Source organism: Python bivittatus, unplaced genomic scaffold, assembly GCF_059951505.1.
Source record: "Python bivittatus isolate LINGU-HERP-01145 unplaced genomic scaffold, Pbiv_v1 ctg000190_np1212, whole genome shotgun sequence".
Lineage (NCBI taxonomy): Eukaryota > Metazoa > Chordata > Lepidosauria > Squamata > Pythonidae > Python > Python bivittatus.
This window is the reverse complement of record NW_028277042.1, coordinates 15,834,886-15,851,579: the sequence shown is the minus strand read 5'-3', so window position 1 is coordinate 15,851,579 and position 16,694 is coordinate 15,834,886. Positions and strand designations below refer to the sequence as shown.

Sequence of the window (16,694 nt, the reverse complement as noted above, 5' to 3'; positions counted from 1 at the left end):
GAGTGTTTATTTCACATTCAGTAAAGAAATACAAGAGGTGACCTTGGGGAAGGAATGGATGAACCATTATGGGACATGAAACAGCAACTCAGTCCTGGGAAAGTCCAAGAAAGAGACTCAAACTAACCCCACCTTGATTCTATTTGGTGTACAATGGGACAGAGAGAAATACTGACTCACTTTCAAGATTCTTATTATTATATCTTACAACAATAAAGTAGCATTCCTGGAATCCCTGTGGTATCTGTTTCCTGACCTGATCAATACAGTTCTGGAGTCCTCTTTAGATAATATTCTGAAACCAATATTAGTGGGATCATTTTAGTAGCTATGAAACCTGATGACCTCTCCTGTTCTATCTTCCTAAACGTAGTGCATATTAAAGCTTCCAATGGCAATACACTTCTAATTCTGAGAAGGTAATCATTACAAAATTGATTTTAAAAGTGAGCCAGTCCATCATTAATCCCTACAAGAACTTTAACTTCAGTATGTGGGATAAAAGAAGACCCCCGCAAAAAAAATCCAGTTGTCCCAAAAGTGCTAGGACTTCCGAAGCTAAAAAATCAAACCAGGCACAAGTTAAATCAGGCAATGGTAGTCAGAGTGTTTCTATCTTCCTGCTGTATGATAAACAAAATAACTCAGTTGCAGCTGAGCCTCTTGTTAAATCTCAAAACTGAGTCAACAACCTGTTCTTGTGGCTTAGAGCTTTGATGTTGATTTTGTTCTTTCCACAGTTGAAAAGAGAAGGACTTGTGCAACAGTCCTTTTACCAAATACAATCTTAATCCCAGAATCCAGAGCCTTTTGCTGTTGACCGGTTAAGCCAGTTAAGAAGAAAAGGATTTGATTAAGCTTTGCATTGCAACCCTAGAAATTAAATCCAGCATTTTTTCTGGACTAAGCAGAGGGTTCTTTTTATCTTGGCTGCTGGTGCTTATTGTGGGTAACTCCACAAAGTGTGGGAGGTAACAGTCTCAATATGAAACAAAATCACAGACTTCTACCGCTTATCTAATGGATGCTTTGTCTGATCACTGTAGTTCTACTACAATACATCTTCTCAGGTGAAGTATTAGTAGGTCTGCAGATGCTCAAAAAGTCTGGGAAGCAACAAATCCAAAAAATACTTTGGGGGCTGACCATTGGACAAGAAATACGGAAGTTCATCAAGAGAGCCTACGTCGTCCACTAATATAAGAGATAGCCAGAACATCTCAAAGGAAATTTCAAAGATCATTGGTTCAGAAGAAAGAAGAACTAATGTAATGTGTTACACCAGTTTATTTGAATTGTGATTTGTTGAATAAGCTACTATGTAAACTGGCCTATAAACCACAATGGCCAGATTCACATAGCACACCAAGCCAAAACTAATAAATTACATTACGCTCAGCAAGATATGTGAACTCAGGTTCCATGTTATGAAGAGGTGCTCCCCGCTTCCATATAGCACAGCTATCAGGCCAACCTTCTTTGATTTAGAAAACTAAGGAGGGTTGGCCATTGTCTGGTCTTGGATAGCAAGCCACTTGGGAAATCTAGAATTGCAAGCCAGCTTGGGGTCACGAAAAAAAACACACCCTATAAGAAGACAATGACAAGCCACCATCTTCTATAGTGTGCCCAGAAACCTGCTACATGGACGTGTCCCTGTAAGTCACCAGAAATCAATCTTGACTTGAAGGTCACATTACTTCAAAGTGATTAAACCTTTCACTTTACATTTCAACATGGACGAATGATAGCTGTCTTATCTATGGTTTAATGAAACAGGTCCACTTCAAATTGTAATTTATGAAGCCAGTTCATTTCAGGAAATCATCGCAATTAATCACAGGTTTGGTTCCTGTTCACACGACACTGTAGTTAGCATTCAACAGCAATGACCTGAAAATGAAGCAAACTCCACAATCTTCAATGGATAGTGTTGTACAAGGTACCCATACAATATGAGAGGAGAAGGGAGAAAGGAAATGTGACAAAGCAACTAAGGGGGAAAAAAACCTCTTCCAACATAAAACCCGAATCTGCTTTCCTTGGAGCAGGCAACAGTGAGAGAAGATCTTCTGTGTGCATAAAGAAAGAGTATCAAAAAAGAATATTCTAATGCATACGAAATAGCACTACTGCTGCTAAAAATACGTTTTGAATGTTATGCTAGTCTTAACAGGAACTTTATTGGCCAGGTTTCAGAAGGTCCCAATATATTTCTTTTTGTCTGTAGATTTATGGTTAAAATATTGAAATACAGAGAGAATAGAAAAAAATGAATGTTGAAATGCAAAGAAAGGGGGGGGGGAGAGAAAAAGAAAAGCAAAAGATACAGAAAAGACTGCTGCATTCGAATTTTTAAAAAGTGAAAAAAGAAAAAAAAGTTAAAGGTCACTATATTGTTGAAGCCAATACAGTGATTTTGACCCATCGATCTGTCATTAGGCATTACATAAGTTTTTTTTTTTTAAGGAAACATCCACTCTTGAAATGTTCTTTCAACTTTTTAAAGCAGTGTTTCTCAACCTTGGCCGCTTGAAGATGTGTGGACTTCACCTTCCAGAATTCCCCAGCCAGCATGCTGGCTGGGGAATTCTGGGAATTGAAGTCCACACATCTTCAAGCAGCCAAGGTTGAGAAACAGTGTTTTAAAGTGATGTCTGCATATATAACTGACTTAATGTATTCTATACCCCAGCCCTACAGTAAGACATCTCAAAGCAGTGCATGCAGGTGAAATGTAAGAGAAAGACAAATGAATAAAACGCAAGGACATAAAATTACAATAAATTAAAAGCATTTGTTATGAAATGTATACTTGGAAAGTGAGAGGCCATGGGAAAAGCATCCATCCGTTGCATTCACACACTAAAAGCCTAGGTAAAGAAACAGGTTTTAGAAAGGCCCCTGAAAGATATGAAAGCAGACATTTCTCAAATATTAGGAAGACGAACCTTGCAGAAAGAGGACACAACTGCAGAGAAGCACACCCTCTAATAAGCAAATGCAGATAATGAGCCTTGGGATTGCATATAAAATGGGTCTACTGACAAAGAAGGAGTTGTCAGGATGCCTGGGGGGAAACTGAACTTTGCAGATGAATAAAATAAATAAAAGGAACAGAAAACCTAGGAACCTTTCTGTTTCCTTCTCCCACCCCAAAACAACTCAACAAGTCCTGATTATGCTCACCGCCTATGCAATGCAAAGATAACTGGGAAAGGAAAGGAAAGCAGAGAGAAGACAGAATGGAACCCAGAGATTGGAGGATGCAACTACAACCTTCTAGAGAGGGTCAGCATGGTTGAGAAGGTGGATCTGTCCCAGGAGAAGCCAGATGCTAGTCCAGTCCCATCAGGGGAAACTCCCCAAGTGATTTTGGGCCTGGCCCCTTCTCTCCCAGCCCAACCTACTGGAATGGTGGTTGTTCTGGGAAACAGAGGAGAAGGGAGCTCTCTGCAGGCCACCTTGCATGAAAGGCAGGATATAAATTTAACAAGCAGGGAAATAAATAAGGAAATAAAAGAAAAAGCAGGGAGAAGAGTGGAACACACAGATTGAAAGAAGAAGCTGCAACCTTCAAGAGATGGCTTGCTTTCAAGAGATCAGAAATACCACGGCATTTCCTTAGAAAGCCCTCCATGTAAACCGCCAGGAGCCCACAGGAATTGGAGAAATAGAAAGACCAAAAGAAACAAATAAATATAAATAAATGATTTTTAAAAAATTATTACAACGAAACAGGCTTGGAATCCATGTTCGACCAGTACCGTTGCAGTGTGGGAGCAGACAACAAACAGGTTTTTTTCTTTGTCTCTCTCCCCCATATGTGTACATCTTGAAATGCTTTAAAATATACATCTTTATACTTTAAAAAAATGTAAAAGACATAGCAATTTTTTAAAAAAAAAATCACCTTCAAGATGAAAATGTTCGTTCTCAAGCGCCTCCCTGAAAATTTCACCAGCGGCCTCCTGTATTTAAAAAGAAAAAAGATATCTGTTATCTTAAGACACTGGTAGGCAATATTTTTATTTGGTGCACACGTATACCTAAGAACGAGACAAGCACACAATAAAATGTCAACACTGTGTGTATCCACACACACAATTATATGTAAATTGCCTTTTCTTATTTAGCTAGTGGACAAGTAAATATGTGCCAGAAGAGGAGGAGGAGGAGGAGGAGGAGGAGGGGAAGAAGAAGAGGAGGAGGAGGAGGAAAAGAAGAATTATTATTTAAATGAAGAAGAAGTAGAAGAAGAAGAATTATTATTCAAATGAAGAAGAAGAAGAAGAATTATTTAAAAGAAGAAGAAGAATTATTATTTAAATGAAGAAGTAGAAGTAGAAGAAGAATTATTATTTAAATGAAGAAGTAGAAGTAGTAGAAGAATTATTTAAATGAAGAAGTAGAAGTAGTAGAAGAAGAAGAATTATTATTTAAATGAAGAAGAATTATTTAAATGAAGAAGAATTATTTAAATGAAGAAGTAGAAGAAGAAGTAGAAGTAGTAGTAGAAGAAGAATTATTTAAAAGAAGAAGAAGAAGAAGAAGAAGAAGAAGAAGAAGAAGAAGAAGAAGAAGAAGAAGAAGAAGAAGAAGAAGAAGAAGAAGAAGAAGAAGAATTATTTAAATTTATTGGCCGCCCAACTCTAATGGACTCCTTCCTCCTATTTTTCCCCACAACAACCCTGTGAGGTAGATATGTTTCTGGCCCAAAGCCATCCAGTGGGTTTCCAAGTTGATGGGAGATTCAGCCTGGATCTCTAGAGTCATACTTCTGAACCCTTACACCATTTTACAGTGAAACTGCTTTGAAAAATTAGTGGCCTTACCACCACATTTTGGCAATACAATCCCAAAATTGAGCTGGGGGGACTTAAAACCAGCCCTAGAGTTTCTTTCTAGAGCTTTTTTGTATATTTTTATAAGATTATTACATATTAAAAATGCAAACAATTCATTTGCTCACTTTAAAATAACTACTGCATTGGTAATAGGGTTCAATATGGAGAAAGAAGGGAATAACAATGTATTTTCCCTATCCCCCCACTTTTTTTTTTAACATATGCTTCCCCCAGCCCTCCAGCACCAGCTTATGTTTATCATTCTCCATTCTGTACTCATTAGTTATTTGTTTAACTGGGCTGATAATTATTGACAATTCAGGCTTTGGTTCTTAAATTTCCTCTCCTTGGGCTAGTTATTATAATGAGAACTTCCAAATAGATGTTTTGTTGATTTCTGCAACAGCATCAATACGCTTATTAATAGCCTATTAACCGAATGTTCTTTTCTAAAACAGACCATGCTAATCTTTGTGCATTTCAGAGACATGGCTGGGTAAGAGGAGTGCATCAGCTGTCAATTAAAATTTGGCTCTGTCGTGCCTGTCTGATTATGCCATGCATTATCTCAGATAGACAGGCATTTATTTAATAGAACGATGTGTGCAGACAGACAGTATTGATTGTTATTATTCTAAGAACTAAGGAAGAAATATTTACTTATTCATGCAATGGACATTGCACAGAGCTACACTGTTACCCCTGCCTTTAAAACACCCCTAGAAAGAAATCATCGCCCCCTTTGCAAAGATACCCCAGGATCAGACTCCAAAGAGAAATTAATCACACAGATTTTCCACTGAAATCAAATGAAGGTTTTCAGAGTCATCTATCTCTGGATCAAGGTCCCTTTAGGAAGCCATGGATCAGTTCTGAAGGAGGGACAAAAGTGCAGTTGCCATCCCAGTTCCTCTCTAAGGGTTAGTGGTCCAGTTCAAGTGGCCATTTGTTCAGGAAAGACAAAGAAAAGTATCTCTTCCACCGTGCATAGATGAAATTCCCCAAGGAAAACTACAACTGATATAGCTGAGAAGCTCGACAAACATAAGGTCATCAACAGCTATGAGCTGTAGTGGATGACCCTTATTTTTAATTGGTACTCAGCCTTTACTCACAAGATCTCAAGACTGGAAACATGGTTTCACTGACCCATGTTTTATCCTTGTAACACCACTACGAGGCAGGTTATGTTAGAACTAATGTGTGGCTCACACATCCTGTGAACCTATAATGGGGTCTGCTTGGTCTGGACTTAGCACCAGAGAGAAATGGCAGGAATGTGGCCCCTCTCTGGGCAAAGGCTGTATCTTTTTTACAACTCAGTCTGCCTGTGAAGAACAGATGGGATGTTCAGATGGGAGGAGCACCACTGGAACTTGAGAGAAGAGCACAACTGTTTTAAGCCTTTTCTTGGCAGCCTTCAAGCTCCAGAGCCCCACCCTATTCCAGATCTGTCAGTCCTAATCCAGCTTGCCTCCCAACAGGTGCTATACCATTAGAAGGCTGTGATTTTACCCTGGTAAAGTGTCATTGCAAATAAACCTTCCATTGGCAAATGAGAAATCGTGTTTACCCCAAAACCAAAACACAGGTGTAGGACCTTTATTATGGAACTAATACAACTCTATAAATCTGTCAGCAGAAGGTGCGGGAAGAACAGATGTTTTGCATCGCTCAAGCACAGATCCTTGGCTTCTCTGTGTCTCCTTCCCCACCCAGAACTGCAGGTATGTCAACTCATTTTTCTTTCTTTAACAGCATCTCGGATTTTGGAGGACTAGAAAATTGGGAAACTTAAAATGGGAAGGAGGAAGTGCCCAAGACAGAGGGGACGGGAGGGGAGAGAAATCTACCCTCACTGGTATTTGTTCAGCCTCTCAGCCAAAGAATGAGCCCAGTGTGAACAGGGACGTCCATAACTTGAAAGACACAGGGTATTTTTCACCCCTCCGCTCCTGCACTGAAAAATATGCAAACTAGCTGCCGTGTGCCAGTAGAGAGAAAGCTGAGATGAAATAGGTGGGGAAGACAAAAGTGTCTGACCCACCATTCCAGAAGAGCTAAATGAAGAGCTAAAGGACCTAGCCATGAAGATAGGTTCTGCTCTCTACCATAGGTTTTTCCTAAGAAACACCATGGCTTCTCACTGGGTCTCAGGAAATCATCAGATGGCCTAATAAACATAGAGCTGTTTTAGGGCTCTTTGTAAGGCAAAGTGGACACGTGTGAGTGTGTGTGGAATGACATTCTTGGGGCCTATTTTCAGCACGTCTTTCTCACAAGGCATCCCACTGGGGATATAACTGACTCCTGTTTCAAATCCTGGAAAAATGGTGCTAGAACAAGGGAAGCTGTGGAACATGTAGAAGAGCAGCTCTCCACTGTAACCCACCTATGTTAAAGAAATGCCACCAGGAGAGAGGAAAAAATGATGAGACTATAACCAGCATGTGTGGCCTCCATTTCAAAGGCATGGATAGAGCATACCATTTGCGTGCAGAAAGTCTCAATCCTTTGTATCTCCACATAGAACTAGAAAATTCCTGTCTGTCACCCTGAAAAGATGCTGTCAGTCAACAATTGTAGAAGAAATGAAGAGTTTGATTTTGAGAGCCAGAATGGTATAAAGCAGGGTTCCTCAACCTTGGCGACTTGAAGATGTGTAGACTTCAACTCCCAGAATTCCCCAGCCAGCCATGCCAGCTGGGGAATTCTGGGAGTTGAAGTCCACACATCTTCAGGTTGCCAAGGTTGAGGAATCCTGGTATAAAGTGTTGGATTAAGACCAGGGGAGACCCAGGTTCAGATCCACCTTCAGACGTGGAAGTTCACTAAATGACTTTAGGCCAGTACAACCAGTCTCACAAGGTTGTTATGGGCTGGGGGTGGGGGGGAGAGTAAACAGCCCCTTCCCTGCCAACTTTTGGGAAGTTTCCATCAGAGTATTTCTGCAGTAACAGTGCTATGTCAGGCAACATCTCCACAACAGTTTTTTTAAAGCCAAGAATCCAAAATACACACTCATAAGCACAGCACATACACACACGTTCACAATGCTACCAGGGACCAATCTTCTATGTGAATTTCCTTAAAAACAACCACATCAAAGCTCCAGGATTTTGCCAATCCCAATTCCCCCATTCTCCAACTTTAAAACCAAGGCTTCCTACTAGAAAATTTAATATCTTTGCTCATTCTCCCCACTCTGTGTATTTTTCCCCCAACAGCCTTTTTGTCTGAAACTCTGTTTTCTTAAAAGCTAACAGATGTTAATGTCATGAAGGGGGAAAAATTGTGCCTGCATAACTCATTAAAGTTAACATATTCCAAGAATTCTTGTAATTTAGGAATCACTGGAGGTCTGATGGGGGGGAGGGGAGAGAGAAGTGAGAGAGAGAGCAAGAGAAAAGGCCCGATATTTGCTTGGAATACATTTTGAAAGAATATAAATAGTTTGCTCTGCCTAACATATACACCAGGGGAGAACAACCAGTAGTTCCTCAACCACGTCTTGCAGTTCCCTTCCAATTGTGTCATGTAATACCTGGGTGGGCAACCTTTTGGTGCCCAAGGAACACATTTACCTCCATGTGATTCCCCCTCCCAATGGCCAAAAAGTGTGCCGTTAATCTTCAGCAATCATGATTGGAGGATATACTGAGGGCCACATAAAGGGAGCCCAGGTCTACAGATGGTCTTTCCTTGCAGAGGGGAAAGGAATGGGCAGTATGACTTTATTTTTATTTTTTGCTCTATAATTTTTATTGCAAATCTTTATTACAAAAGTAAAAGCAAATACAAACTAAACTCAGAAAGAGAAAGAGAGAGAAAAAAAAGTGCAAAGAAGGAAAAAGAAGAAAAAGAAAAAGAAATATATAAAGAAGTGACTTTCGACCTTCATCACAAGTATAAACAAATTTGGTAACTCTTTACCTCCTATAAGGTTACAAACAGATATCTCTTCTTCCCATAACCCATCTCCTATCTATATGCAAATCTATAAATCATCAACTTTTCAGTCCGCAAAAAGTCCATAAAGGGTTGGTTACGAAAGCTTTATAGGAACACACCTTATTTTAACCTTGGTCAAACAAACCAACCTTATATTCCTTCCGTTTACTTCTAAAAGTAAACGGACTTCATGACCTTATAAATTTCCTTTGACAAAAAATGATTTTTTATCCTTGACTTAGTAGACTTCATGAACCTGTGACTATCAAGAGCTCATAGCTTAGCATAAGTAAAGGCTGCCAGTTGCAGCTTCTTCAAGAAACCATGGTTTAGTATAATCCATGAATCCAAATCTATGTTCCTAAGATTCAGGTTCCCCGTTGCACATCCCCAACACTCATCATTTCCATTTCTATTTCCATCCCACCCCCACTCCCCCAATCTGCTATATAAGCTTTACCCTCGAATAATGGATTTTACATTCCTATGCTTTTTATCAGTCATGTTTAATTCTACTGGATTTTTTTACCATTTTGGATGCTTTTAGAACTTTTAATGTTTGAATTAATACTGTAATCTGCCCAGAAAAGCTTTATTTCTGGGGCAAATTACATATATAACAATCAAATAAATGACAACATTGACAGTAATATATATTGTCCATGTCATGGTCTCCCACCCCACTAAATTCTCTGCAGCTTTCATACCACTGATAACCAATGCAAGCAGACCTTGCCCTTTAGTTGAAAGACTAAGATGCACAAAGTGTATCCATGCTTTTCAGATGTGCCAGATTTTTCCTCCAGTTGGGCCCAAAGATCCCAAGACCAACCAGGAGTTACGGATGGTGCTTTAGAGAATGAGGGGAGAAAAATAACAATAAGATTACATCACTTTCCCAGTAGGAGGGTATCAAGCTGCCAAGCCAGCTTCAGTTGCCTTCCTTGTTTCCTGTCCTGATGCTGGTCAATCTCCCCTTGAAATCAGTAGGAGTTGCCTGCATAAGGGCTGCAGGATCAACACATTTCTCATCACAGACGTTCAAACAGCAGGGTTCAGCATCACGCATGACCTCAATCAGCATCATCCTTCAGACTTGGCGCCTGCCCTACATTTAGAGGCATATAAAAGACTCCTCTCCCTTCCCCCTCATCCCAAAAATAACTGTTGTGGAAAAGGAGGTGGGGACGGGAAAGGATGAAACTAACTACAATGCAGGCACTGTTCAACTGAAACCTCTTCTCTGAACCTTGAGTCTCTATCTTGCATTTTAGGGCAACCACAAGCCTTGCCCTGATCAAAGATACCGACAGTTGAAAGGCATTCAAATATCAATTGATCCAAAAATGGGCTAATTCACAGCACTCTGTTGCCAGCCACTTGCTGCTCCTGCATCAACTACTACTAGGAGAAAGCAACACTGTGCAGTAAAGCAGGGCTTTGGGAGGAAGATGTCTTAGCAGGTGTAGACAGCTAGATGCAGCTCAACTGTTTCCTCCAAACTGGCACCAAGATTGGAATTGTCACATTCCAACAGGGGACTAAGCCTCCTTTGGGGACCCAGAGTGACCTTCCGTGCTGCCAGGACCTTATCCCATTGTTCCTTGCTTGATCTGTTTTCTCACTAACCCAGAACTGGTGCTACTGCTTAATCACTTACGTAACTTTCAGCAGGACAGAGAGAGAGAGACAGAAAGCAACTGTAATTAAGTGCTCAACAGCAAGAGAACAGGAGTAGGGAGAATTGCAAGTAGGCTGTCTTTTAGAGCTAAGAGACTAACTCGTTAGTGATGTCCAAGTTACTTTCCTCAGATCTACGGACATTTCAAAAAGATTTCTTGCAAAATCCCTGAAATCTCATACAATTTCACACAAAACTGTCAAAATCTTGTCTGAGTGCATGTCACCAGAATTTGGCTGGAGGGAGGATGGGGGAAGAGGCGTAGGTTGCCTTTTAAGAATTCAACAGGCCACTTGGTACCACATCTGCCTTATTCTACACCACTTGAGTACAAGACAGCTCAAGCTGGATGAAGCATTTCTCAAACTGAAGGCACTGAAAAAGAAAAGCTGCAGCCCGCTCTTTGTCTTCTACATCTGCACTCAGCAGATGCTAATATATAACAAGTGGAAGAGTAATTCTTCAAGAAAATTAAACAGCAAAGTCCTGCTTTTTTAAAAAAAAAATGTTCTGTACAATTAGGAGTACTCATTTTACCCATAGGACATTATTGTTCAAGTAACAGATAAACATCATCCAATTTACCTTTATATGAAAACAAATCTTACAGTTACAACACATAAATACAGTTTCCCAGGTCTGGCTCCAGACTCCAGCTGAGGTTTAGGCAGAGTTTAAAAACTGCTCTATGGCAGGCCAAAAAAAAAAGAGGTAGAAAATTCCATGTAGAAAATAAAACTCAGTTATTGATGCATAAGATCTATTTCTCTCACTTTCTTTGTTTCTTTTCTTCCCCAAGGGCAGCAGGGCACAAGCTTTGCATTTCAATGTATCACATAAAATACTCCCAATTAATAATCATTGGGGGAGGGTTCCCCCCAAATAAGGTATTTAAAGCTTAGGAGCACAACAGTAAAGACTGGCAACCAGTAAGTGCCCAGAAGGGCTATTGTCCTATCAGGACAAAGGAGGCATGGCAAGATGGACAGATCTCTGAGTCGCAGGACGCAACACAGATCTGGATGGCTATCTGATTAAATTCTAAAAAAGACTAGAATTACACAATGTAATTAGAGAGAGACTTAGCACTCTGGTGTATGAGTCACCAAAATCTGCATTCAAAACAACACCACGAAGCAGTGCCCTAAAAGTCAGCTTAGCCACCTTTGTTCAATTTGGGCCAATAAGAGTAACATCTGCACTTGCACATTTCTGTGGGGTGAATTCTGTAAAATTTGCCCAGGCCCAATCATTAGTTAACTTTGATCACCCCTACTCAACCTTGCTCTGCAGACATGCAAAGCTCTAGAGATATGCAGCAACTTCACAAATGCCCTGAATGAGGCCCTCCCTTCAAAAAAAGGTGGTAGATCCTTGACATAGGAGAACGTTGAAGCTTCCTTACACCAAGTCAAGCCACTGGCCAATCCAGTTCAGCATTGCCAAAGCCTATGATCAGGAACGCACTAGAGTTTCAGATCACATACATTTCCAACCTTATCTGAAGATCTTGGACACTGAACCTGAAATCTTTGGCAAAGCAGATGTTCTATTAGGTGTAGTTAAAGGACAGATGACTCTATGCCTACCAAATGTTTTGGACTCAGATTCCCTAAAGTCCTGACTTATGTCTGTAATGGCTGGGGCTTGTGGAAGTCATCGTTCAACAGATCTGCAGGGCATCACATCGCCTATCCTTAATGGCACTGAGCAGCACATGTTCTGCTTGCTATGACTTCCTACTACCATAGACAGGAATAAATCCTAAAAGGGTCTTTTTCTTTTAATGCCCGGTCTAGTTGTAGGGTTTCCTGGTTCTCCCATCCAAATACCAGCCAGGCCCAAACCATACTTATCTTCCAATACCAAATTAAAGTCATCTTTACTTCCATCTGCTGACATGCATATTATTTTTTACACACAGAGAGAATGAAATTTAGAGGCTAGGACACAAATCCACATAATTGGAAGAATCTCCAGTGCTTCTCCTCTAAACTCCCACTGTGTGCTAAATAGGGCACCAAGTCTTCTGACATCAAAGGGGCAACATCTCACTTCACTTGAAAAGTCTTCCAGATCTTGTACAAACACAGCATCAACAGCCCCACCCCTTTAAAAAGAAGATGAAAGAAAGCAATCTCCTTTCAAAAATTACCGAAGGAAGCTGGCGCCTGCACTCCCCTTTTTCAATGAGAAGTTTTTATAGAAGGAGGGGGGCAGGGAGAAAGAGCCTAACTTCAATCAGTTTGTATAAACCAGCTTTTGTTTTTTCTTTTACCCTAATGACTTTGCTCTTAAGGATTTGTTATAACTGGATTGCTTTGCTAACCCAGCAGGGAGCTGTAGCAGTAAGCAAAGCTGAGCAACCCAAGTGGGTTTCTTCCCCAACTCTGTTGACAGTTCAGATTTTCAGCTCTTTGGAACTGTTTGCTGTTGCAGAAGCTGTCATAAAGAAATGGAGAGCAGCTGATTTCTCCCAACTGAAGCTAAGAATGGGGGGTTTCATGTGTAGCCAGCAAGGGGTGGATCTAGGGAGAGGGAACCAGATCAATTGACCCTATGGGGAAGGGAGAAGGATGGCCACAGAGCAAAGCAAAACAAAGAAACCATCAGGTGGAGAGTTAAAGTGAGTAAGTAGAAAGGAAAATTATTTTCTTGGCTACATGAAGCATTAAGAGAGCCAGTTTGGTGTAGTGGTTAAGGTGTTGGCTTAGAAAGCAGGAGACGGTGAGTTCTAGTCCCACCTTAGGCACGAAGCCAGCTGGGTGACCTTGCGCCAGTCACTCTCACCCAGCCCTAGGAAGGAGGCAATGGCAAACCACTTCCAAAATCTTGCCAAGAAAACTGCCAGAACTTGTCCAGGCAGTCACCAAGAGTCAACACAATGGTTCAAAGCAATGGTTAATATATATTATGCCAGGCAGACAAATTATCTTGCTTCCCCTCCTCACCACCACCACCGCCACCACCTATCCTCATTCAGTTTGATCCTTCCAACATTTCTCTAAAAGGAGAAGAGAATTTTGGAGCCATTCTCGTGAGTGGAATACAGCATTTTGGTGCTTCTTTTGTTAACGACATTTGTACTTAAATTTGCGCTGAAATAGAAATATATTGCATTTCACTGCTGTAGGGGACTTTGAGAGCACAATGTTTGCTTAATGTACCAATTCAGAAGGCAAAGTGAGAGAGAAGCCTCTCCAAATTTAATGGCCGTGACCTTCGGGGAAGGCAGAGTTTGGCCCCTTGAAAAACGAACAAAAATTGGTGGAAATTCTTCATTCTGTAACCAGGATTAGCTTCTGTGTTTCTATAACATACACGGGAAATAACTCTAACTTGAAGGTGGGATACGGTATGCAAAGCATCACTAGACCTCTGATCCTAAGCACACTAGGAAGGGGAGACAACACGTTTTTCTCCAATTTGCCATTGTTTTTCTCCAAACTTTCCCATCCCTAAACTCAGATTGTTGAATTAAGCATTACCATACTATGCTTCGGTGCTCAGTTAAACCCAATTTAATTGTTCATATTTATTACAGGTAGTAAAGGGAATTCCTTCACTTAATACGGTGAATATTCTGTATTACCCCTCGGGAAAAACCTATTGTTTTGGATCTGGCTCTGAAGACATGGTGTGTAACGGCCTAATGTGACCCAAGAAACGTATTGCTGGGACTCGGTACTTCTTGGCACCCTCCAAACAGTAGCTAAAGATAGAGTAGAAGTTTTGCTGAAGAGCATTTAGGGATATTAATTATGTTATTGGTATGCTTTTAGATAAGCGTGAGAGACAAAGAGTAGGCCAAATTGAAAAACTGGTGAGGTATATAGTTTGGTCTTGTGGCTTTGTCACAGACCACAACCTCTTCAGAAACTCCAAAACTAGAAAGACACATTCCCTTCCTGATTTTCATGGGCATCTGGACTTCTAATCAGCAGAGGCCACACCTGGGCAAGACCCGGGTGATGAAAGGACATGTTCTCTTGCTCCCACAGACTAACTGGAAAGACCGCTTGAGTGATCAGAGACACAAGGGCACTCCTGTTTGCCTCTTGTTTGCTTTGTATTAAACTAATGAATGCCATTAACCACTCAACAGGTTGGACAAACACTATGTCTTCCACACGTGATCTTAAAGAAGGCCAAGTGCTTTTCTTTCTTCCCCTGTTTATGGGTCACCTCCATCTATTGATTGAAGGCTAGAGGAGGGACAGGAAGTTTCTTGTATCATCATCATCATCATCGTCATCATCAAAATTTTATCAGGAGGAGGAGAAGGGGGGAGATGCTAACCAGGAAAGGTTAAGAGGCTTGGATCAGTTGTGACCACCCAGCTCCATGAACACTTATTTCTGGTTGCTCACATATTATCACAGGAAGCTACCTTAAACCACCTGGACTACAGTAGGTTTGTCCATTTCCTTAAATTATAGTTTTCTTAACTCTAATTTATTGGTTAGAGAGCCAGTTTGGTGCAATGGTTAAAGGCACTGGACTAGAAACTGGGAGGCTGATATCTAGTCCTATGTTAGGCACAAAGCCAGCTGGGTGACTTTGGGCCAGTCCCTCAGGAAGAAAAAGGCGAGGGCAAATACCTTTTAAAAACATTGCCAAGAAAATTGCATGGACTTATCCAGGAAGTTGCCAGGAGTCAAGACTGACTCAAAAGTACAAACACCGCCCCCCCCCATGGTTAAACCTCCATGGTTTGGAAGAGCTTGGTACTAAGCCACTATCAGACAAACCACATTATGGCTTGATGCAATGCATGAACTCCACCTATTTGTCATCTTCTACTACTGCCTGTATTTTTCAATTACTATTGTTGTTAATATTATTCTGTTGCACCCTTCTTCCCAGCAGAGCCCAAGATGCTTTGCAAAAGAATGATAAAACAAATTTAAATCAAACCATCAACCACATCTCCAGCTTAAAAACCAATAAATATGAAAATTAAAAGAACATTCTTGTTTAAAATTGAAAAGTGATTCCACTCTGATCCTGGAGACCTTGTCCTCCTTCTCTCATCTGGGCAAAGAGGTATGTCTTCTATTGATATCTAAAATTGGAACAGGAGGGAGGAACCAACTATTGTGTTCTACTAAAAGGGGAAATGGTTGTGTAAAAGTTGAGGAATGGTTACTTGCAGGTGGCAGCACTTACCTGACCTGGTCTGAGCTCTGAAGCTAAGTCAGAAACCAGTTGGTACTTGGATGAGAGACCACCAGGGAATCTCAGGACTATAACTAGACCAGGAAGTTGAAAAAACACCCCAGAATGACAAACCACTTCTATCTACTAGTGACAGGACAACTGAATCATGCTGGACTTGAGGGAGTAGTTGGGTTTATTTTTCCCCCCCAAACTTGATGCTGGGGATAACCCTTTTCAAGACGGTGGGCTGAGGGCAAAGAAGTGTACAGGGCAAAATCTAAACTTGTTTTAACTTAAACATCACCTTGAGTAAATTCCATTTAATGTAGCTGATACGATTAGCTGCCATGTATTTCATTATGTTCATGTTCTCTCCCGTTAAAGTGATTATCAGATGACAACCCTTGCAGAGACTCTGTAAAGAAATGCTCCTAAGGAGCAAGCCACAGGTGGCCCAGGCACACTTTCTGCACACCTATTTTCAGGTTTAATAAATATTTGTCTTAGTGTTCAAGACCCACAATTGTCTTCATCAGACTCCTGAGACTGGCATATGTACATTATGGAGGTGGACCAAGGAGTGATGATCAACAAGCTACTAATACATCTGTAAAACTTCTTGTCTAATAAAAAAAAAATGGGGTTATTACAATACTAGACAGAAGCTTGATACCACACAACTGTTTTCCATAAGTGAACCAAGGGATCACAGTAGAGTATACAAAAAATTGGTTAGAAATAAGAGAAAAAAGTACAATGCACCTTAAATCAGCTTCTTTCTTTCTTTCTTCCTTTCTTTCTTCCTTTCTCTCTCTCTCCTTCCTTCCTTCCTTCCTTCCTTCCTTCCTTCCTTCCTTCCTTCCGCCTCCAAACATATTGCATGGTTTTTGGGTTTGAAATGTTTCTCTGTGGTCATGTAACTCCAATATAAGCTTTTATTTAAAACATGGGATTTGGCAAGTGAGGGGATTCCACAGAAACCTACTTATTTTGGAAAGAGTTTCATCTTTTTTTTTTTTTTAACGAGCCTTGACCAGCAAAGTTTGCATCTTTGG

The 16,694-nt window shown here is 40.6% G+C and overlaps 1 protein-coding gene across 1 annotated transcript in view; it reads right to left on the bottom strand.

Moving 5' to 3' along the window:
* NKD1 (NKD inhibitor of Wnt signaling pathway 1) overlaps positions 1–16,694 on the bottom strand; it is a 97,893-nt gene that overhangs the window by 43,317 nt on the left and 37,882 nt on the right. Inside the window, exon 4 of the mRNA XM_088136122.1 lies at positions 3,914–3,971. Within this exon, the coding sequence (XP_087992248.1) occupies positions 3,914–3,971 (58 nt within the window). The remainder of the gene's footprint in view (positions 1–3,913; positions 3,972–16,694) is intronic.